The sequence below is a fragment of the Poecilia formosa genome, unplaced genomic scaffold, assembly GCF_000485575.1.
Source record: "Poecilia formosa unplaced genomic scaffold, Poecilia_formosa-5.1.2 Scaffold117, whole genome shotgun sequence".
Lineage (NCBI taxonomy): Eukaryota > Metazoa > Chordata > Actinopteri > Cyprinodontiformes > Poeciliidae > Poecilia > Poecilia formosa.
This window is the reverse complement of record NW_006800056.1, coordinates 287,088-310,538: the sequence shown is the minus strand read 5'-3', so window position 1 is coordinate 310,538 and position 23,451 is coordinate 287,088. Positions and strand designations below refer to the sequence as shown.

The window sequence follows — 23,451 nt, the reverse complement described above, 5'->3', positions numbered from 1 at the left end:
CTGTTTCAGTTCTCTAATCTCTAATCAGTCGTTAATATTGCATTTAATTGTCAGTCTAGTCTGTAATTATCAAAATGTCTGTCCTTCCTGGTTGAGGCTTTCATTCCTCCAACACCAATCCTGCAGAAAACAGAATCTGATAATAGTAATGCTACAAACCAAAGGAACGTCTAATGAAAAGGTAACAGTGGATGTGCTGTGGTGGTTCAGCACAACCCACGTATGGAGGCCTCAGTCCTCAACGCAGCCGCCGCAGGTTCGATTCCCGGCCTTGGCGACCTTTGCTGCATGTCTTCCCCGTCTCTCATTACTAACTTTCCTGTTAATTAACTATCAAATAAAGGCCCCTAGAGCCAATAAAACCTTTAAAAAAAGGGAAACAAAATGACTTTCTATTCAATAACTGCATGATGCTGTCATGTCAGCATGGACTGAAATCTCTGATGATTGGCTCCATCAGCTCCTCTGCTAAGAATCATGGCGGCTCTGAATGACCATTTCTATCTGGTGACAAATCAGATGAGTGCTTTGGAGGAAATTAGGTTTTATTTTTGTTCCAGCTTTGAGCTCTAAAAGTGCAACACGGACGGCGGCAGCATGTTGGAGCAGCTCTGTTATTTTACCTCTGATTTATTCTTTTCTAGACTTTCGTTCATATAGTTTTTGGTTTCATGTTTAGACATTTATTCCCTCTGGTTTGAATGCAGCTAGGATTTTTGCTCTCACATTTTTACTTTCACGCAGTTGTCATGATGTGTAACCATGGTAACAAGGTATTGGTTTTACAACCAGGAGCAGCTGATTAGCATCTCTCTCCTTGGATACAGCTGGTCAGTACCAACCAGCAGAGACAGAAGGACGAAGTTCAAGCCGTTTCTTCAGGTCCCAGACTCTAACTTCTCTCTGCCAGACTTTCAGACAGAGATTTACAGAGGAGTGGCAAGAGCAAATGAGGTGGATTAGCAGTTCTGGCCAACAACTGATGGTATCATCTCGGCCAAGTTACTGTGTAAAAGTCCTGGGCAACAGTCAGAGACTTGATCATATTTGTTATAGACAGTAATGGATGGTGGCAGCATCACCATCCATAATGACTGAAGGAATTAGGATGATATGAGTTAAACATTTAATTTCACATCAGGATGATGGAAGTATTTTATGTGTTTGCTTGATTTTGCCTTGATAAATCCTCCCTGGTTCACCAGAAGGAGATTGCATCAACTGCTGCTCAGAAAAGTTCAAACACAATTTGTCTGATTTCTCTCTTTCCCTCATATTTTTTCAAGATGGACGTGTGCTACTCACGTCATGATGAGCGTCTCCTCGCCCGGCTCGCCCAGCACCCCGTCCACAAACAGAGGCGTGTTGGAGAAGCTGTACTTGTTCCACTGCCGTCCTTCGTCGAAGCTCAACCTGAGAACACAAACAGCTGCGGCACCTGGGATCCGTGCTAATCCCCCCCGCTGTGTGCACAAGCTAATGACCCTTAGAGGTGTCTCACAACTTTATTTCATATTCTGTGCAGGACTGAGGGAGTCTGCTCAATGAGCAGCGATCAGCGAGAGCTACACTCATTATGACTTCAAACACGGAGAGGGGAAATGGAATGACAGCTGTAAGAGCAGTCATTTTCCACGGCTGCTGGCTCCTCTAACAGGAATCATCCCCAGTTCAAGACAAACTCATTTGCTTTTCTGTTTGACTAACTTAAGACTTCCAGCTCCCTCTGAGGGAATTAGTCATGCTGTGACAAACGGCAGCTTCGTGGTAATGACTCACCATAGGTGTCGGATGGGAAGTGGAGTGTGTCTTATTGCCACTAAGGCTCCACCTTGGTCGAGATAAAGCACGGCGTACTCCTCATCAAAGATCTGCAGGAGAAAGAAGAAAACTCAGCGAGGCGAGACTTTTCTGCGTCTGCACACTGAGCAGCCGTCACTGGCGCCGGGAGGAAGCTGCATGCTGCTGACCTTACAAAGTTACACGACCTCAGAGACTGTAATATGATTCTGTGACGTTAATATCTAATGAAAGTTATTCACATGACGGCAACCCCTCGTTTTATGTCTTGGCCCTCAGATTTCTAAATTATGTTTTATCAAAGTGTTTCATGAAAAAAGTCTGAGTGAAAAGTTGACAGCAAGACAACAGACAGGAGGATTTTCACATTAAACTGTAGGAAAGAAATAAAAATCAGATTAAAAAAAACGAGTGTAAAAAATGCACAGAGTTTTATTTAATTTGTTTTCCTCACTTTTGAGTTATTGATGGAACAGATATTCAGATGATCCACTTGTAGATTTTTCTAAGAACAACATATTTTACCGTCACTATAGTTCTATATTAATTTGTTTTATTGAGTGAAATTCACAAACCAGTCCAATCTTGATATTTATTCAGTGTGTGTGAAGAAGGACCTGGCATGTTCTTGCAGTAGAAATGGTGATGCAGTCACATCCATCAAACATAAAGTAGGTAATAAACATGCTTTGTTCAGGGAGCCGTTTAAAAGAATCGGATCGTCACGTCTTTATTTTCTCGCTATGCATTTGTATTGAGCCTCCTTTTCTTTGACACCCCTAAATAAAATCCACTGCAGCCTGGTGCCTACAGCGGCCGCCGTAACGAGTCAGCAGAGAACAACCAGCATCATGAAGACCCAGGATGTTCTGGTGAAGTTTGAAACTGGTCAGGTTCTAAAAGAAGAACCCAAGCTCTGAACATCACATCCAGCTCCTTTAACTAGGACATAGTTTATGACTTTGCTGCTTTTAATTAGCGTAGCTTCATCTGTCTGAGCAGACAGCGTTCCTCCAACGCTCCAGACAACCTCCAGCTGTTCCTCACATCTGTCAGCTTCTCCATAAACGCTGTGATGGCCGCCGTTCTAACTGTGGATGATGTTTGTCTTCTGAGCTTTATGACTCTTTATGCTTGAATTATTTCCTCCAGGTATCAGCTTGATCCCAATTTATTCTGACCCAAAAGCTCCCCCAGTCTTGGTCTGCCTTTATGTCCCAGAGGCTTCTGCACAGTTTGATCCTGACTGCAGGGTCGGCCCAAGGCATCAGCAAACTGAGCGGCTGCTTAGGGCCCCATGAAGGCTTGGGCCGGCCCTGTCTGACTGTCTCCATTAAGATCCTTTACTAACTTCGACTGAGTCTTCTGGCTAAGTTTGGAGTGATGTGGCTAAAAGCCTGCAGTAGTTCAGACTGGCTTTACTCACATGTTTGTTATTTTAATTTCTGAGTTCATTTGTTTCAGAGCTACATGGCAGCTTGTTCCATTCAGAAGGTAAAAACTTCCTGCCTTCCTGAAAAATGACTTTCTGAATGAAAGATGTTTCTAAGACATTAATTGCTTGTAGCAGTCGAGGTTAAAACTGATGCAATCTGGAAGAATTGTGTTTCACAGATGTATAAACTTAGTCATGGATGCTGAACAGAAAAATGATGGGGAATTAATATGTTTTAAAATATTTGCTAGTGAGGTGCTTCAGGGACAAAAATAAAAACATAAATAAGCTGTGAAATAAAGACCAAATCCATAAACGTGAGAAGTGCCGAGCACCTGCAGTGCTTGGTGAATGAACAGATGTGACCTGGAGAACACATTTATCTATTTAAATGGCTTTTTGCAGGTTTTTCTGTCTTCACTGTTTAACACCTTATTTATATCACAAATAGCTAACTTTAAGACTTTCTATAGCAGCAACAAACCCCAGACCAGAGGCAGATATTAGCACCAAGGCATTGACTGAGCTGAACAGATTCAGTGTTTTAGCTGATAATCAGCTGATCGGTGGACCGAAGCCCAACATCCGTTACATTTAGGGTTAAATGATGGACAACTAAATGTTCAGCTCACATGGATCATGAAGATAAAGTCAACTACTGTTTTTATCTCCTCAGAAACTCAGGATTTTTCTGTCTTTGGTTTTAATCACTGGTTTGGTTTTCATAAACTTGAGGGCCAGATATTTATTATTTATTTGCCATTCTGCCTATGAATGATCGGTGTGCTGCTGACTGAATCAAACCCAGGCTACTGAGCCTTGGATGCTAATTTGAAACGCTGAAAGCCAGATCATTTTGCTACAAACAAATTAAAAATGATCAAAAATACATTTGCGGATAAAACCCAGTTACCAGTTTTTGTGGATATCCTTGAAAAGATTTAACAAAATATTACGTGTAGCTCAGTTTATTAGCTCTGCTTCGTGGATCCAAGAGGAGCAACAATCTGGTTTTAAGTTTTCTTTTCTGAAGGTTTATCTGCTTCGTCATTCATGTGGTTCCTGCAGCATTAAAAGCTGGAGTCCGTCCTGCCAACAGTCGGCTGTTTTAGTCCTGCATCAACGAAGCCTCTGGTCAGAGAAACTAAAGTCTAGCTCAGCTCTGCTCCAAGAGGCCAACACTGTTCACACGTTGAATGTGGACGTCCTGACAACACGCAGTGGAACCTTTTCTACCCAATAATAAAGTCTTCAATGTCTGCTAACTGAACATGAGCAGAAAGAGACAGGCAGCGTGTCAGGATGGCAAAACAGAAGTGAACCAAATGTCAGTCAGCTGCTGCCATGGAAACGTCTGAAAGGTTTGTAGATTTCTAAAACACTCTCACTTCCTTCACAAAGAAGAATCAAAGACTGGATTCCCAGCAGAAGTGATGTCATATTGTTTTACACTTCCCACATTTCACAGCTGAACTGGAATTACTTCACAGGATACATTTCAGCGGCGTGACATCAGGCAGCACAAAGAGGCCTCACCTGTCTCCACGTGTTTCCTGCATCAGAGGTGATGAACGCGCTCACATTGCTGGTGGTCAGTTCTGAACCGATGGAGCCTGCAGAGGAAATTCACACAAGACAAACCGCATTTGATGATGGGAGCAGCATGATGTGTACGCAGGAAGAAAAGCCTGCTTCAGATCAAATCTAACTGTTATGCAGTGAGGACTGCAGCCAGCGGTGGTCCGCTCTGCAGCTGCTGACTGCACCTGTAATTACGCCGCTCCTACAGATCTACGCCGCACTGTGACATTTGTGCAGGCTCCCAAATTAACCAATAAATCCTGATTACTGTATTCATCTTTCAGCACTTCGGACCACATTAAGACAAGCTTTCCTAATCCAGTGCAAAAGGCTGTAATTGCTTTAATTCAGCCTGTAATTGGTGCCAGGTGGCAGGTTTGGGAGGCCTGATTGTTCCACAGGAATGAACTCTCCATGAGCCACAATCTCCTTCTCACAACCGACTCAAAGTCGCAATGCTGATCCAGTTTCTGTCTTCAGATTGAGAAAGGTGATCTATGAAAAGTGACCATCAAAGGTTGAATTTCCCATTAGGTGCATTCTTTTATTTCTCATTTTGTAGCACAATGAGGGTGATAACAATCCCAGCAGCAGTTGAGTTTCAGTTTACAGCGAACAGATCGCCGTTTTATGGCTCTGACTTCCTCTCCTTCATGCGGTCCGGACCATCTGTAGACTTTATCAATGGAAATGCGATCATGATGGCTGAAATCGTTCTAAAATTAGATCCCCGGATGGAGAGGAAGAAGTTATTTTTCCGTTATTTTCCTCCTTCGTGACCGCAGCTGGAATAATGACGGATCAAACCAAACGGGTCGATTGTTGCACTGAGAGCTGTTTAATTCTCTGCTTCACGCTCAGAGTGCCAGCCTGGCCTTCTGCAGACACCTGAGGTGTGTGCTGATGAGTTATTGACAGTGTCGGTCCATATGGGAGTAAATATCACGGCGGTGTGAATCCACCTGGAAGGCAGCTGATGTCATTTTCCTCCATTTTTCTTTGTTCTTGATGGTTTATAGCTTTGCATCACTGATGGCTGTTTGGTGGAAAGCAGAGGAGGGCAGGCAGAGGCTGGAGCAGCTGGCAGCAGGCAGAGGCAGGCCAAGTATTCATAACTCTTCAACGTTCTCACATTTTATCAAATAAACAAAAACCTGAATGAATTTTATCCAGATTTTATGAGATGTAACAAAACCAAGAAGGATTCAAATGAGAACTCAGCTGCCTCATCTTTACTTCTATCATCTAAATAAAGATCTTTGGGAAGCAGAAACAAACAACCCATATAATCACTGTGAAGCATGGTGGTGGCAGCATCATGCTACAGGGAGGCTTTTCATTTGCAGGGATTATCCAGGAAGGTGCAGAAGATCATTTCATGATTTATGTATTTCATTCTGGAAGAATAAAATGTTTTTACTCATCAAAAAGAAAAATTTTGAACAAATTATTTTTGAAGACTACAGGTTCCTTCAGCTTGATGGTTTCAGCCTGCATGGTAAAAGGTTTACACACTTCCACTGTGTTCTAAAATGGCCCAGTCAAAGTCCTGAGCAAAATTACATTGACAATTTGAGCCACGACTATAAAACTGATGTTCAGATCTTAACTGAAATATCTTGTAGAGTAAAATAAAAAAGAAAATCTTTCATTAACGTTAGTAGATGGAAGATGATTTTCTTTCTACTTCACATTAAAACCTAATGAAGCTCATCAAAGTGTGTGGTTGTAAAGAACAAGATCAAAGAGTGAATACTTTATGTCTGTAACATCCTGAAGAGAAGATCTGTCTGCACAAAGTTTGTATCTACATGTAGATCAATGTTTCTGACTTTAAGCAGGAGATTCTACAGTTCGCCAACATGCAGCAAAAAAGATAAAGTATTTCATTTGATGCTGCAAAATGGATTCAGAAGAAACTCCGACTGTAAAACCAGTTAAATAATAAAACCCCCGTAATTAAGTGAACACTGTTAGCAGGTCGTTACATAATTAGCGGATTCGTCTGAAGGAAGGCAGACAGACCGTCAGCGGCGGCAGCAGCAGCCTTCCTCACACCCACCTGAGGCGACGATGATCCCCGGCGCCGACTCCCTGCTGGCGATGTTTCCAGATGTGTAGGGATTGGCAGACACGTGAAGATGGAGATGTAATGAGCAGTACGGCTGCAGAGGGAGAAATCAAGATCTCAATTAGCGAAACCTTCGGGCCGAGCCGCCGGGATCACTAAGAGACGCGGACGCACGCCTCGCCGGTTGCATCGACTCGGATCTGCAACCCTCCCAAGTCATAAGCTCCATCACAAACACGGCATCCCCATTGGCCGGCCTCACCATTAATTTTGATTGGGTTAACCTTTACCGACACAATTCTCATTACGAGGCGGCGAAATGCCAGTGGAGGAGGCCATGTTGTGACGGGCTGTTTGGAGGTTTATTAAAACTCTGACATTTGCTGACAAATGACTGGATAATATGAGAAGAAGGCAAAAAATGCCACAGAGTATCTAATTGGTTTGGGGTTTCTTTTTTTTTTTGGGGGGCGGGGGGAGTGATTATTTCCGGTCTGAGGTTGGGATGAGTTGGGAACGTTCCAGATGAACCGGATTGTTTACTTGGATTGTTGAACTTTAGCGTCTGACTGAAATCTCAGGCGAACGATGAGCTGCCCCAACTTTCAGGAGCTCTGAGGAAGACGGACAGATGAAGGAGAGGAGCGCGCTTTTCCATCTGACACCTCTTCTTCTTCCAGTAGCTTAAATGGGAGGTCGGCTTATTGGACTGAATCAGAACGGCTGACCTTTCAGCTCAGCCGCCTCGGAGCACTCAGCTCTGACGGCTGCTGCTCTCTGAGCGCGGCCTCTCGCTGCTGCTGGGATCAGGCGGCTCCTGTCTCTCAGATGGACGCGCACACATGGATAAAAAAAGAAGCAGCAGCAGCAGCAGCAGCAGCAGCAGCAGCTGCTGCAGCAGCGCTCACCAGCACACAGTGGATGCTGTTGCCTCTCAGGTCTCTGCTGGGGGCCTGCAGCAACCTCCAGTCTCTGCCGCGGTTGTAAGTGATGTACGTCTTCACTTGGCTATCAGTCTTTTTGTTGGCCAGGAACATGCCCTTTATTCCTGCCACCTGGGAAGGTAACACAGAAACAGCTTTGAGAGAAACTCAGGCAGATCTCTGAATATTATTCACTTCAGTTGAAACCAGATGTTTACATACATCGTAGAAAACCACACAACCTTTTTATTCCACAAATCAGAATAAATGTTCAATTTAACATTTCTCAAGAAACGATATTTCAAGGAATTTTGAAAAAATAATTTAAATTCAATCACATATATTATAGTTGATCTCAGCTACCAAACAGTGAATTATTCAAATTAGTCTAAAAGGTTTCCATAAGGAAAACCAGCAGGTTGCATCGAGCCGCTGACTTTTATTCCTCCTGAAGGACCACGCAGCAACGATCACTCACATTACAGAAAACCCTCACACTGAGCAAGCATGTAGCGAGAGGTTTCTTCCTTTAACAAGAAGAAACCTCCACCAGAACCAGAACCAGAACCAGAACCAGGCTCGGTACCAGCAGCCATCTGCCACGACTGACTGGAGGTTTGAGAAGACAAAGCAGATAAACAAAAAGGAAAGAGAAGAACTTGTATGTGGTTATTTATGATGTTTATGAAAGTGAAAAGTTAACAGCAGGAGAACGACTCCATGACGGCATCATTTCACTCAGACCTGCACTAAATATTTAGTTTGTGAGCAAAATATTTAGCTCACAAACTAAATATTTACATACAAATGAAATATTTAATTTAACTAAATATTTAACTTGTCAATGAATCTATAGTTTGGAACTATAATATTATAAATGTATGTACAACATGGTGAAAATATAACTTTAAAAAATTAAAAGTTTTTTTCTCAATAACAGGCCAAATAAACCAAAACATTTCTGTAATTTTTTACAGTGTAACTTTACAAGCAGCACCCATAAGTCTGACTACCAGCTGCAGTAACGTCACATGGAGCTGATAAAACACAGCTCAGTGCAAAGCGAGTCGGACGCCGGGCTGATTGCAGCACACACAGACCTGCTCTGTATTCCTACCAGAACCAAACACAGCGACAAACGCTGAGTGGAAAATGATGGAGCGTCTGGAGACTTGTGAGTAATCAATGTGTGCCTTAAATGAATGTGACTCCCTGCTGGAGGCCCGCGGGGCGCCGCAGCCGGCCTCCAGCGAGTCGCTGCGCCTGCATCAACCCGTGAAACTCCACTTTGGTAATTGGCAGATACTTCATTCTCCCTCGGAGTGGAGATTTAGCATAAGTTTCGTCCCGGGTGGCGACCCCAATCAGGACGGTGGATTTGATTCTATCTCTGTGGCTGCAGGAAGACATGCGCTGCATCATCGCAGGCTTAATTATCAGATCCGCAGATAGAAGTTTTAAATAATGGCAGGTGGTCAAATGATTCAAAAAATTATAAAGATTAGGTAGGTTTCATTAAAAATTAGCTGCTTTTTTCATCAAAGGAAGAGATAATCTTAGCTTCAGGAAAGCTAACATTCTAGGAAGAATTCCTTTTCCTGTTGATGTGGACACTTCAGAGGAAAGTTGCTGGTTTATTTCATCCCCTCTGCCTTTAAGCTCTGATATATTGATCAAAGTTCTAATAAAACTTCAGACCAGTTGCTTTTAACGTTCACCTCTAACTGAAATCAAAGCGTGTTTCTGGAATGAAAAGCAGACTCCAGCGGAGAACGGTCCTGTTAAAGCTTGTTTACCTCATACAGGTCCACCATGACGTTGCCCTCCAGGCCCATGCTGCTGACCACGTTCTCCAGAGCCAGAGTGTAGTAGACGCCCGAAGTGTCCGACACGTACAGGTTGTAGGTTTCATTCTGGTTCCACTCCTGAACAGCAGCCACTACGCGGTTTTCATCTGTACTGATCACATGCAGCTCCTAGGAGACGGACCAGGACAATCAGGCTGATGGGCTGGACGGAAAGGTTTGATTTGATATGCATTACACCTGGAGGGAGGAGGGGACAGACGGATGGACGGACAGACGGATGGACGGACGGACGGACGGACGGATGGATGGACAGACAGACGGACGGACGGATGGATGGACGGATGGATGGACGGACAGACGGACGGACGGATGGATGGACGGATGGACGGAAAAGTTGTTTGCTTTCTCTATAAGGTCCTGCTGTCAGCTGAATATGATGCGCGGTCAGAACCAGCCAATCAGAATCAGGAGGAGGGTCATAGCGCTGTCAGTCAAACTTGTGTACACGCTGCTCACACAGTTGGTTCACCACAGCAGCTATGAATGCTCAGACTGGTTAGCGTAGTGGATGAACAGTTCTCCTGGAACAGTAAGTTGTTTCTTTGCCATTAGCATATTTAGCAGTGCGTGCATGAGGTTGATTGACAGCATTAAGATACTCCTCTTGGCTCTGATTGGTTGTTTTACACGGGGAGTGTGAATTTCTGCAGCTCACTGAGGAGATCAATCTTTTCTTAGATGTCTCAGCATGTTGACAGTTTTAACATGTTTTTTAAAAGTTACGTACTTCAGCTGTAACTCAATGGTCCTGATGAGAGTTTTAACATTCGTACTCCGAGTATGAATGCACCTCAGCTTGCTTTTAATTTGGTCCTTCAATCAAAGTCATGATTTATTCTGTTCCAATTATAAACCTAAAGACGTTCATATGATCCTTATTGTTCCTGAGCTCCTGCTGGGTTAATCACAGCCATCTGAATGTTTCTGTCGTCTGTGTTTTAACTAAGAGGATGCAGCAATCATTACCACTTGCTAAGAGTTATTGGACAGAAACTATTCGGCTGAGTTCGTGCTGTTAGCTTGGGAGCTTCATCTACCTCTGACTGTTCCAATAATACCTTGCAGCCAGCCTGCAGCTACCCGGGCGCACTGGGCCTGATTGAATAAAACATGTTTAATTGTCAGTAGGGACGTGATAAGCGAGGTCAGGCAAACGCGAAGCAGAGCCGAATAACAATCCTGGAAACACTGAGAAACATTTGGCCTTAATTTGCCTGGAAACACCAAAGAGACCATCGCAGGGAGCCAGTGATGAATCGGATCCTGAAACGAGCCGGGAGCTCATTTTGATCCAACGTTTAGATGTACAAACTTCAGCACTGCTGTGCAGAATTTTTGTTCTAACACTTCCTAGGGTTGTGTAATTGCTTTTTAATGGTCAAAGTCTCAGGAGCGCCTGTTGGTGAGTGTTATGTACGCTGTAACTAAGCGCTGTGCCGTGTTACCTTGGGCAGGGTGTACTTTGGCAGCTTCATCGGGGTAAAGACGTCTCGTTTTGCAGAAACGTAGTAGACCGGCCTCCCTGCAGTGGACACCTTCAGGCACAAACATGACAAACAACATCATATTACACCAAACAACAGAACATAACTGAATATGCCCTGGATGAATCTCCCACAGCCACAGCGCCGTCCCGGAGCAAACGGACGATTACTTACCTGGACAAACACATACTCATCCTGCACCACCAGGGAATTGGGGTCAATGTATCCGGGGAATGGTTTGCCCTTGTTGGCGTCTGTGCAGTTCTGCAGCTTGCAGGTGACGTACAGCGCCTCTGCTCCCACACACACACACACAGAGACACACACACACAAACACGTCAGGCCGTGGCTTCTGATATGGTTTTAGCCGATGAAGAAAGGCAGCCTTCACCCACAGCTAAGTGCTCTCTTTTGGCCCCGTGTCAGTGAAGTGGCCCCGGTAAGGGATGACAGATGAACCGAGAGGCCGATTGCTTTCCTTGCCTTCAATCACGGCTCTGCGGCCGCACGCCTGTCCCCCAACGCCGGCCTCTGCCAAAAACCTGTCGGCTCCCTCCATACAGGCGTGATCAATGCTGATGGTCTCTGGCTGTGTGACTGTAACACTGTGTAGGACTGCGTTTGATTGGCTTACCTCTGTCACATCAGGCTCAAACAAAAACCAAAAAAAAGAAAATAGATGGCAGTGTGGAAACGAAGAGGAACACAGATAAATTAACAATGTGACCATGTCCAGACAGGGAAATGTGGTCTGGACATGTCCATCCACGGACAACGTTCTGATGAAAGGCACTGAGGCTTCAGGAACGAATCTGTCCTCAGGGTCTCATGCATAAAACATCCAGAGCCGAGAGATTTGTACGTTTAGAGGCTAACTGGATGAGCAAAGCAGAAATGCTACATCACATCCTACATAATTTTACTCAGTAGCAACAGAGTTCAGTGAAGTTTCATGTATTCCAAGGATTTCTGTGCAGAACAAAGTCATTGTCCTTTTTAAAACACTTTCGTGTCGACGTGATTCAGGTGAGTGAAATGAATCTACATGTCCACCACTGACCTGAACCGCTGATCTTTAAAAGCTTTACAGATCCATGCATTACTTTTCCCTCCATTGTTCCTGTGGGTCCCTGGACCCGGCCGTCCCTTTACATTATCCTGCAGCAGGACTATCCAAGAACCCCCCGACTGCTCACTACTTGAGCACAATGCCTCCAGCAGAGCACAAAGACAGCAGGAAAATAGAGCTCTGAACTCAGAATTCAATTACTCACGTCCTTCAGAGATGCTGGTTTCCAGGTGAATTAAGCCCGGCTCTTTGTCCAAACCCATCTTGGACCTGAAAGGCAGACAAATATGTTTCAGGAACATCACTGTTGCTCTTTTCCCATCGGGTGGATGCCCCCCCTTTCCGAAGCTGCTGTCTGACCTGAGAGATTACATGCTGCAAAGTCAGACAAGCTTATAACAACAGAGAGGTTCAGCCAACTGCAACCACAGCAGCGGTAAATATCAGCAGAGCTGCATGTAGGAATTACTGTCTCCAACACGACGGTCTGTGTTCAGCACAGAGAGCCTCAGGTTGAGTGACTGATCTAAATGTTCAAAAGACCTTGAAGGTCCTTTTCCTCCCCGAACGAGAGAGACAGAAAAATGTTTCCTCCCATCATTAGAGCAGGAAAATCCATTGATTTTCCTGCTGCAGTCGGGATGCCTGCAGATGGAATAGCATATAATCATTAGGGCATTAAAAATGTATTAAAAAGACTGGAGGATCAGAGGAAGGAGGCGAAGATGAGGAGCTGATGGGAGAAGGTGGAAGGAGACGTGACAACGTTCCGACGGACCGAACAGATTTCTGGACGTCTGTGTGAGACACCAAAACTCAGATCATTGTTCTTTTATTAACTACATGAGATCAAACAAAACCTTGAACATGATGGCCTACTTCTCAAATCCATGTTTACATTTTACTAAATAATCCAAAGAACCATCTGAGGCAGGCAGTGGATTATGGGAGAGAAACCGTGAAGGAAGTTTGCCCCGTCAGGTTTCTGCAAGAGGGCAAACAGTTTAATGCTTTAAACCCTCCAAGAATTATATAAAGATAACTTTAGTATAAAGAGGTTTTCAAAATATCACTTTATTTATTCAGGAAAAAGTTAGTGAAGGTCAAAAGTATATATATGACCCCCTAAATGTAGTAAATGGTTGTTCCATTCCTGGCAACAAGTGTTTACAACAACACTGACAGGCTGAATAACAGCAACTCAGTTTCAGTCCAGGTTTGGACTAGGCCACTGCAGAACCCTTTTTTTAGTCATCTTGATGTTTGTTATCACTGCCTTGCTCCATAACTCCAGTCTGTTTCACCTGAAGGCCATGAAATGATGACCTGGAGAACAACAGAACGTCGTCCAGGCGGAGAGACGCCCAGACATCAAACCTCCTCCATGTCTGACTCATCATACGTTTTCTGAGGTGCTGCTAGTTTATGCCAGATGTAACGAGACACAGATGAAACTGGAAATAGATATTCCAGTTTCATCTGTTCATCATCAGCATGTTTTTGACAAATAAAAAATGTGACTTTATGTTCTTTTTAGTCAGCATCAGTTCTGGGCTGGAAACTCACATGGATGAAAAGGTTTCACCTCCTTCCAAGGTGCCTGAAGAGGAACAGCAATCTGGTGAGGTGGTGACTCCAACAACACTCAAAATACTGATTAAACAACATCAGCCACTATTTACATGAGAAAACAAAGTTATCCACCGATCTTACTTTCCTCCACAAAATGGTCCCAGAATCAGTCCCTGTCTGCTCTGCTGTGCCAGAGGACTGACTGACAGACGCGCCAGCAGGTCACGTCTGCACATCTAACAGCTGTCACTCTGACAACTTAACAACTTTTCAGACAAAAAAATCAGTATGAGCCAAAACCGCATCCGCAGGTCAGGCTTTTTAAAGATCGACCAGGAAACTGCAATCGGTTCGCCTCTAGTCGAAGTTCATTCATGATTTAACAAGTGGAAGTATTACAGTTTGGTTTATTTCTTAATAAAGGGCATCATCATCTCAAAGCTGCATTTTCTAATTACTTTGATATTAAAAGTTATTATCTGAAACATTCATTCTGGCAAAAACAAACACAGACGAAATCAGTAGGACAGCAAATAGTTTTTCCAAGAAAGTTCAAATGAAGCCGAACAGCAGCGTCTGTGTCTGCGCCGAGGTCAGACCCAGTAGGAGCAAAAGAGCCGGTGACATGAGAGGGAGCTCTTGTCCCAGGAAACACACACACACACACACACGCAGCTCCCAAATGTTCCTGCAGAGATTATCACTGTCATATGCAAATGGCTGCAGACGCCGAGCTCCCAAACTGATTATAGTCGCATCCTATGGAGGTTAGCAGCGAGTCGCTCAGTGCCTCTCAGGTTCTCCGAATCACAAATGAGCTTACACATGTTCCGTGGCTGCATGTGCAGCAGACATAAGCTCCCCGAGCAGCTTCATTACCAGGGCCAGCACAACTCCAACCGCACAGCGCGCAACCCAAAATAGAACCCTGACAGCATCAGCAGCATCGGCCCTGAGGCCCGCTTCACTCCTGGCAGCGCGGCTCGTTACTACGGCGCCGCTCCTCTGCACTCTGCTGAGGTGAAGACCATTTGTCATGTGTTGGTTACTGGATGAAGACATGCAGAAAACAACTAACTTTGACACAACTTGTGAAGAGGGAGCACAACAAAGTCATGCAGCAGGAACACAAAATGTTTTTATAGATTTTATGAAAGACATTATGGTCAGCGTCCTGAGGAAAGCATCTATTCCATAAATCTTTGTATTTCTATATTTTATTCCAAACTTAATTGGAAAATTATCAAAAAACAAATGATTCAATTCTAATGTCTCTGTGTTTGGTTGCTTTTCACTCCTGAATGTTTCAAATCTAATAATGTATAATCTAGATTTCTGGACGGTGAGTCTCCCGCATAAAACTACAAGTTTTTCTGAAGCTCATCAAAACATCAGTGAAAAGCCGTAATTATCCAGGAATAATCTGGATTCACCTTCTACTGCCAATAGACGGCACTGGTTTACCGTTACACCCAGTTAGGACTTTTAGTGGCTTATGCTGCTTGTGGAAGCTGTCAGTAACGCAACTGGAGAAACATTTTATGGTTATGCAGATTAAAATCCAACAATTCTGCATAAAAAATCATTTTTATTGGCTGAATGCAACATTTTTATTTTCTTAGAAACTTTTATCTGTAAGCTGCAATTATCACAATTAATACTAGAAATATATCAAGCTGTGTGCAACGAGTTTACATGAGTTTCCAATTGTTCAACTGAATTAGTGGAATAAATGAACTTTTGATGTAATTCACTGAAATGAACCTGAGCAAAGCCCAACCATCCAACACATTGATGATCAGTCTAACACATGAATAATGTTCATCTGCACAGCCTCTTTTTCAGTTCTAATTACAATTTGACATCTTTACCACCTGTGTAAAAGAAAATGACAATAACTGAGGTGTTTATAGTTTCATAGAAAACATCTCGGCTCTGCGCTCTCTTCCAAACAGCTGATCAAATTTATTTGGCACAAAACAATCCAGCTTCAATTAATATGCAGCAATTAGAGCCACCAGATTAATCAGTTCTATAATAAAATCTGAATTTCAGAATGTGCAATTTGTCATTATTTACATGAACCAATGTTTAAAGGTATTGCTGTGATGATAATGTGACACTTTAACTCTGCAGCAGCTGATAAATAACAGAAGGAAGGTTCTAATTAAATGATGTGCAGGATTTTTAGGTCATTTTGCTCTGAACAGCATTTTTATGTTGTTTTCTGACTGTTATACTAGAAACAGGTTATTTTTACACAAATGGATTATTAGCAATTGGATTTAAAGTTCAACATTTTTTTAGATTTTGTTGAAATTTACCTAATAAACAGAAACAAACAAACAAACACCGATGAGCTAAAAAGCTGGTCTAAGGTTTACTCCTCACATCAGCTCCTGGACTTCCTGTGTCTGTTGATGAATTCTGAGGTTTATTTGGTGATGAAACTTTTAAAGTAGCCGTTTAAAAGTGTCTCTGGCTGTGGGGCCTTTCCCCTGTGCTTTTTAATGTTTGCCTTAGTTTTTCCTGAATCATCCAGCAGCAAAATGAACAGCTTCAGATTTTAATTTATGAAATGGAAAACGTCTCCCATAGAGCACATGTACCTCTTTATCTTCTCTCACAGTTTGTATTTGGCTTCTTAGGGACAAATTCAAGAAAAATATAAAAACGAGATTATTGTTGTGTTTTCTGGCACAACACCAGCAGTCAGTAAGTCAAAAGAATCTTATCATCTCATTTTTCTATTTGATAAAAACATCAGTGTTGGTCCAGACACATTTCAGAACAAGAAGCAGAAAAATTATTAACACTAGAGACAAAAAACCTTTTTCATTCCTAAAATGTCAATATCATGACAGGTCTGATAAAATCGTTTAAACATTCTTGTTTTAATGAATAATGGAAAAAATGCATTTAAAAAACTGTCCCTTGTTAAACTTTTCCTAGAGAAATAAATTATATTTAGACATTCTGCTTTTTGAAAATTACATTTGATGATTAATCATCAGTTTTAAATGGTCTAAACAAAGTACAGTGAACAGGTCATTATCATGATTACTTACCAATAGAAACGATTAGGAGCCACTTTCTCGTGCACCAGCTGCCATCTCCTTCCAAACTCAACAGAGCTGTAAAGCTAAAAGAAATTAAAATAAAAGTTACTCTCCACCATCATTCTGCTGTATAAGCACATAAAATAAGACCCAAAGTGCACAAGGCCAACCGTTAGGACATTAACTGTGTTTTCACACCAGATGAGCTCTGCACTCAGACATCAGCATCATGAACCAAAGTAAGAACTACTAACTTCAATAAATTAAAATATTATTGAAAAATCATTTCTGTTAATTACGATGATTTTCTGCTTGGTTAATGAAAAACATGACATTTAAAATTAGAATATTACATCATAAAAAAAATACAGCCTTCATAAATAAGTATGTTTAATGGCCAATTAAAGGTTGTCCATTTTCAAAAGGTACGTTTAATGAGTTAAACGAGCCTCATGGGAATATTCATACTGTAACTTATCGACTGAGACGGCTTTAAGACATTTTGTGGACTCAGATTTGTGCAGCAGAATGTCACAGTTCTGCAGAGGAGAGTTACTGAAGAAGAGAGCAAATGACAGCGGTAGTCTGAGCGCAATCAAAGAAACCGAACATGAAACAAGAAGCACTGGTTTGTTCTGCTGAGATTTCAGCTAAAGCAGGTTTAAAAAGCCATCTTCAGATATAAAGACATCATTTTGTTCTTTAAACGCCTAAAATAACTTTGAGTTGTACAAATGTGTTAAAATAAAGTTTGATTTGAAATCAGTTTGGTTTTGAAGGCTGGTCGAAAAACGCAGGAGAAGCAGAGGAAAATTTATCCTTAAAGTTTCTGGTGTCTAAATTTAGTCGTTGGTGAATTTTTTGTATTTTTCTGGATGAAACATGAGAAAAACACAAAGATGACAAAAAATATAAGTGGAATTCTAATTATTTTTATGATAAATCACCAATTACTAAATAATAACATGTAAATTATATTTTAAATGTAAAGGTATAAAGTATAAAACAGGCACATTACAATTATGTAATAAAAAATAGAAAAACATTTTCATAGCATTTTGTAATTTATTTTGGTAGGACATTAAATGATTCTGTGCCACTGCAATTATGTTTATGTTAACTTTATCTATTCATTTATTGATTTACTTTTTCTTTTCCATCACAGTGGTACAGAATGAAGTCATTCTCACTTTTCATTTTTTTAATCTGTAACCTTTAGAGACTGAAATAAAAGTATTTAATCCTCAAACACGTGTAGTCGGTTATAAAACAAGGACAAATCTGTTTACTGTGCAGCTTACAAACACAATCTAATGAAGCTCCAAACTTGTTTCAATGTTAAACTCTGACTTTTCCGTTTTGAGCAGTGATGCACAGCGTGTAAACAGTTATTTATCAGTGGATATCCAAAGTGTTTGTTTGCATTCATTTGTTTTCTAATTACATCTCCATACTGTGCTCAGAATAACATCCCATATGGATCATCTCTGCTGAAAAGTCTGATATTTACCTCTGAAGGGATTTTCTCTCTGCAGATAAAATTGTAATTTTACATCAGATTGTTCTTCAGTGGACAGTTACTGACCCTTTCTAGGAATGAAATGTCACTGCTAGGGAAGCTGTTCACAGAGATTCATACAAGTATGTTAAAGGAAAGTTAAGCAGGAGGAAAAAGTCAATCTGAAGAACAGGGATCTTTAAATTCAGACACTGTCCTGCAACTTCTAGATGTATTTCTGCTCCTACACACCTGAGTTAAATATGAAGTCATTAGAAAAAAATACTTTACTGATATTTAAATATATTGATCAGCACCACCTTCATGTTTCACTATTGGTTATTTTCCTGCAGGGCTGTATTTGGGTTAAACCGGTTCAGGTGTCCAAATATTCCAGCATCAGAATCAGAATGCTTTTATTTCAGTCCAAACAGGCGGGCTGCATTCATCAGAGCCGGCCTCAAATTTACACTCAGCTGTTTTTAGAAATCATTTATTACAGGTAAATGTTTCCTCCTGACCACGACAGTTCAACCTGTTTCAGCTCAGCTTCCTCTGACCGTTGCAGATTTCTGTCAACACATTTCATCCTGTTTAAGATGAACTAACTAGAACCAGTTTAAGGTCATCATGGTGTTCACACTCACAGCAGCACTTGGCTGCAGACTTATTGAAATGTCTGAAGTTAGAAGAGCCACATTTAAACTCCTGAGTAATGATGAAGGACACCTGATGTCATTTTACATCTTTTCTTCTGTTTTTAGTTTTTATTCTCACTACTGGCTATTTTCGTGACTTTATATTCCCTTAATGTTTGTTATGGTTAAAACAGACATATTTGTAAAGTCTCCCAATTTTATCATATAAATGTATTCAATGACATCCCAGTTAAAAGTTAATCAATACAAATATATTTTTGAAAAATCATCTTGTAATGTGTTCTAATACACATAAAAACAAATATGACTGATTGCTATTAATATGCATGCATGAAGCTGGCTAAGCAGATGCAAGAAAAAGGAAGAGAGCAGAGAACTGGGGCAGGAGGAAATCACTTTGACTAATTACCCTCCTAAAACGAGTTAGTGTGTTTCCCAGTAAGAGCAGAGCAGAGAACAGGAGCCGGAGGAGGTGAGGCGGCTACTGGTGGGGCGGAGGGGCCGCTGCCGCCGCTGCAGCCTCTGAAAGGTCTCTCAATCAACAAATGTGGCAGCTCTGCCAAAAAGAGGGCAGCCAAAGTGAAAGAGAAGCAGTTTTAGGGTGGAGAGGAGTTGAGTTGGTGGGAGTGGCAGAAGATGAGGGAATAAATTATCCATTTCTTCCCTTTTCCCAAGGAAATATACTCCGCTTTGGTTAGTTACACAACATAACGATGGAGGACTCCGACATTAGTTGGGCTAACACTAAAGCGCTATTGACCCTTTGCAAATATGTCTCCTAATCATGTTGAGGCGCCATGACGGACGTCAGCACTGAGGGATGGGTGGACTGAACCCACCCAGCTGATTGTTTTCCAGTATCTCCAGTTTCTACTGGTTCAAGTTGAGCTGATGTGTCTGTGGAAGAAGCTCATCTAGTTGGGGTTTGGTTTTCACAGATAGCCTGAATTCTGCCTCCTGACTTCTTCATTGATTTGCCTGAATTCTCTCCACATGATTTTTGTCGCTTTGTCATGAACCGGGTTTTCTCTTGCACCAGAGAAAACTTAAAAGCATGTAAAAGTCCAGATGTTTTCATACATGCTTGGCTGCATCATGGTGGCGCATTTTAACTAATGATTAGATGCATACATTTTCTATATTGCAAAATTTGATTGCATCACTGACATGAATGTTTCTCTTCTTAGTTTGTAAAAACTGTTTGCTGTAAATTCACTGCTCATCCTTCCTCATCAAAAGACTTACGATAAAACGTAGTTTGGTTTGCATCCTGTCTGTCTGTGCAGCCTCCACTGGAACAACCCGCAGCCATTCACAATCAATGAACAAATAAAAGTGATTCTCAGGAGTCTTTGCAGGTTGTTGCTTCCTGAAGAGCATGACGTCATGTGCAGAGGCTCATCATGGTATTCAGCAGAATGTTAAATAGCTAAATGGATCAATTCAGTCATGATGCCCCCATGTGTCAAAGACTCAGCATGTCACGCCGCTCTCCCATCTGCCCTGCATGGTTTCCCTTCAGGAAGAGATTCTCTGGAACAAACTTGAACTCATGTTTTCAGACGATTTATTTAACGTCCAAAGCCGTCTCAGTGATGCGGCACGGCCTCCTGAGGAGACCAACAACAGCAAACTATAACAAATATTGAACAAGAGTTTACATTTCTGGAACAAGGCCTGACCTCAATAATATACAACAAATATATATTTGTGAATGTTTTAATGCTTCACTAGGACCCAGTTATTATAAACTACACTAATCCTACACAGTTAAATGACTTTTTGTGGATTAGAGGAAACTTTCAGACTTGTTGCTTGTAAATAAACTGTTTCATTATCGGCCAACCTTCCATGTTGATGAGCTGAATGTTAATGTCTGACTGGATCTGCACTGGACTCCTCTGTACAAACCCTCCTCTCTGTCTGCGCTGGTCTGGCAGCGTTTTGCAGGAGGAGCCGGTTCTGCTTCCAGTTCACTTCAACTTTATTTACAAAGATAAATAAACCCAATCAGAGGCAGATTTAAAGTCAATCCCATCCAATTCAAGTTGATCCCTTTTATCAAACAATGCAGTCAAGTTCAATTTTTCAATTTATTATTCAAATTGGCTAAAATGTTTTCTATCAAAGGAAACCCGGCAGACTGACAGAACCACATGAAAGCTTTCTGTCTCCGTCTCTCTCACCAGCTCTGTTATTTTGTACGAAAAGGAAACAGATATGAAATATCAGGGCATTACATTTAATTTGTTTTCAGCCGCAGTTGCTGAGATTTCATTGGTTTTAAACACCAGACAGCAAACAGAAAGCCTGGAATGAGCCTTTAGCTGCAGCTCAGCCACATATTTTAACAGCCACCTTCTGACCAAACAACACAGGTCCTCCTTCATATTTACTTCCATATTTCACCTTCAAGCTGATTAATACCCTCAGTATCTCTGTGGAAGATCTTCCTCTGTCAGGTTCTCTACAACAGGATCTACAGGCTGGAGCTGCTGTGGCTCCATGTTCTGGATCTCTGCTGCACATAAGACACATTTAACCTCAAGTCACCGACTCTCACCTTAAAGTGCATCTTTAAATCTGACTTCTCCCAAACCGCTGTGCTTACAGCGATGTCCTTCACACAAGCTTCCACATTTAACGTTTCAGAATATTTTAGTTTGGTATTTCTTTACTAAAATATAACTCAGAATGTTCACATAATTAATGAGGACAGTTGGATAAAGAAACACATTTACTAAGGAAAATAATCTGATTATGGAACAGGATTAGAGCCAAAAAAAAAAATCTTTCAGAATTTTGCTTAAATTCAGAATTCTGAGAAAAAAGTCTAAACTTTTTTTTTCAATGTCCCTAATCCTCTGGAACTATTCTGCTAAGAATCATGGGATATTTTATTTTATTTTCACAGACAGATCTAAAAGTACTGCAGCTATAAAAGCAGAGAAAAATTATTGTACAAGTTATTGATGAAGGTGAGATGAATGCAAATGTATGCCGCACTTTTAAGAATTTTACAGTTAAAAATCAGGTATAATTTAAAGGCCACTTTGATTCGTTACATGAAAGACACTAAATGTTGCAACACAAGAAAATATGAGAAGTTCAGAGCATTGTTTCTCAGACAATGATTCCTAAAATAAAAACTCTGGAGCTTTTTGGTTACAAACTTTTTGTTTGTTTTTTCTGTTAGGCTGCAGATTAAATTTCACAGAAGAGAAACGTTCAGATTAATGAATAAAATCCCTTCAGCTTATGGATGTTTCTGATGTGGTTACTTCTGTTTCAGTGACATAATTAGTCAATTTAGTTTATCCAGATGACTTCCAGCCTTAAGCTGCTGCAGCGTTTCATCCTCCTGCAGCGACTGTCAGACTTTCATCAGAGCTCCACCTGTTCTGCGGCTGAACTGTCACCGGCCTCCTGTGGAGCATCAGTCCTCCAGCTAAGAGTCACTGGGATCCTGATGTGGTTTTACTTTGGTGAAAGTCGAGGCTCTTCCTCTTTGAAAGGAGCTGCAGTCATGTCCTCTCCCTCACCTTTTGGTCGTGGCTGTATGCCAGGATCCAGTCCTCCTGCTCGGGGTGAAACAGGAGGCTCAGGATGTAGAAGTTGAGTCGGTACTTCTGGTATGTGGCTCCTTCATCAGAGCTGATCAGGAGGCTGCTCTCTATCTCCGGATCCGTCAGCAGCATAATCTTTAAAAGAAACACAAGATGATGCGAATACAAAGCATTTGGTTATGATGAGCATCATGGCAGAAAGTGCAGGACCTAAAACATTTGGACGTGTTAAATTTGTTCCTGCGGACGACGCGACCTGAGCGCTGAAGAGCTGAAAGCAGCAGACAGACTCATCCTACTTAGAGCTGATCATTAATAATTCAACCAGAGATGGTTTATGGGCGGCCCTCTCCAAATTTAACTCGCCCTGCGGTTTTTAAAGGATTCAACTGTTTTACCACCTGATCAGGTCAGAGTAAAAGAACTGGAGTGAACCGTTACATCTAAAAATAACTGACTCAATCTAAGATTACGACCTGAAACTCTACTTTCTTCTCCAAATGTGGCTCAAAATCTGGAAAAGAAAACAAAGATAATAAAAACTGCAACACGGCATCAACAGACTGGAATGAGTTTTCCACAAAACACGTCAGGGTTAGAAAGTTTTCAGCCCCTGTGGGCGGCTCATGTTCTGTTCAGTGAGCCAGTCACACTGAAAGATTAAAATCCAAAGCAACATATCCTATTCTGGAAAACACTCCAGCTGTAATCCTCGTTAACGGCCACACACACACCGACTCACAGTCCAATACTGTAAATGTTTAGCCGCCAGCTCATAAGAGAAACTGCAAGGTCAGCACTTTGTATTGCTGCCCTCATTCCATGATCTAATTTCCATTGGGGATTGGTGTGTGTGTGTGTGTGTG

At 41.8% G+C, this 23,451-nt stretch overlaps 1 protein-coding gene and 1 long non-coding RNA gene across 10 annotated transcripts in view; one reads left to right on the top strand and one right to left on the bottom strand.

Moving 5' to 3' along the window:
- sorcs1 (sortilin-related VPS10 domain containing receptor 1) overlaps positions 1 to 23,451 on the bottom strand; it is a 165,454-nt gene that overhangs the window by 23,492 nt on the left and 118,511 nt on the right. For all 9 annotated transcript variants that reach the window (XM_016675596.1, XM_016675594.1, XM_016675593.1 and 6 more), the window contains 11 exons: positions 22,562 to 22,720; positions 16,872 to 16,945; positions 12,437 to 12,501; positions 11,337 to 11,455; positions 11,124 to 11,213; positions 9,607 to 9,786; positions 7,796 to 7,942; positions 6,879 to 6,981; positions 4,772 to 4,848; positions 1,780 to 1,871; positions 1,306 to 1,413 (listed from right to left, as the gene is read on the bottom strand). In XM_016675596.1, coding sequence (XP_016531082.1) covers positions 1,306 to 1,413; positions 1,780 to 1,871; positions 4,772 to 4,848; positions 6,879 to 6,981; positions 7,796 to 7,942; positions 9,607 to 9,786; positions 11,124 to 11,213; positions 11,337 to 11,455; positions 12,437 to 12,501; positions 16,872 to 16,945; positions 22,562 to 22,720 — 1,214 coding nt within the window. The remainder of the gene's footprint in view (positions 1 to 1,305; positions 1,414 to 1,779; positions 1,872 to 4,771; positions 4,849 to 6,878; positions 6,982 to 7,795; positions 7,943 to 9,606; positions 9,787 to 11,123; positions 11,214 to 11,336; positions 11,456 to 12,436; positions 12,502 to 16,871; positions 16,946 to 22,561; positions 22,721 to 23,451) is intronic.
- Positions 16,191 to 16,514, top strand: LOC107837142 (uncharacterized). The gene is made up of 2 exons (XR_001663136.1): positions 16,191 to 16,315; positions 16,361 to 16,514. It is a non-coding gene; the product is annotated as an uncharacterized LOC107837142 (long non-coding RNA).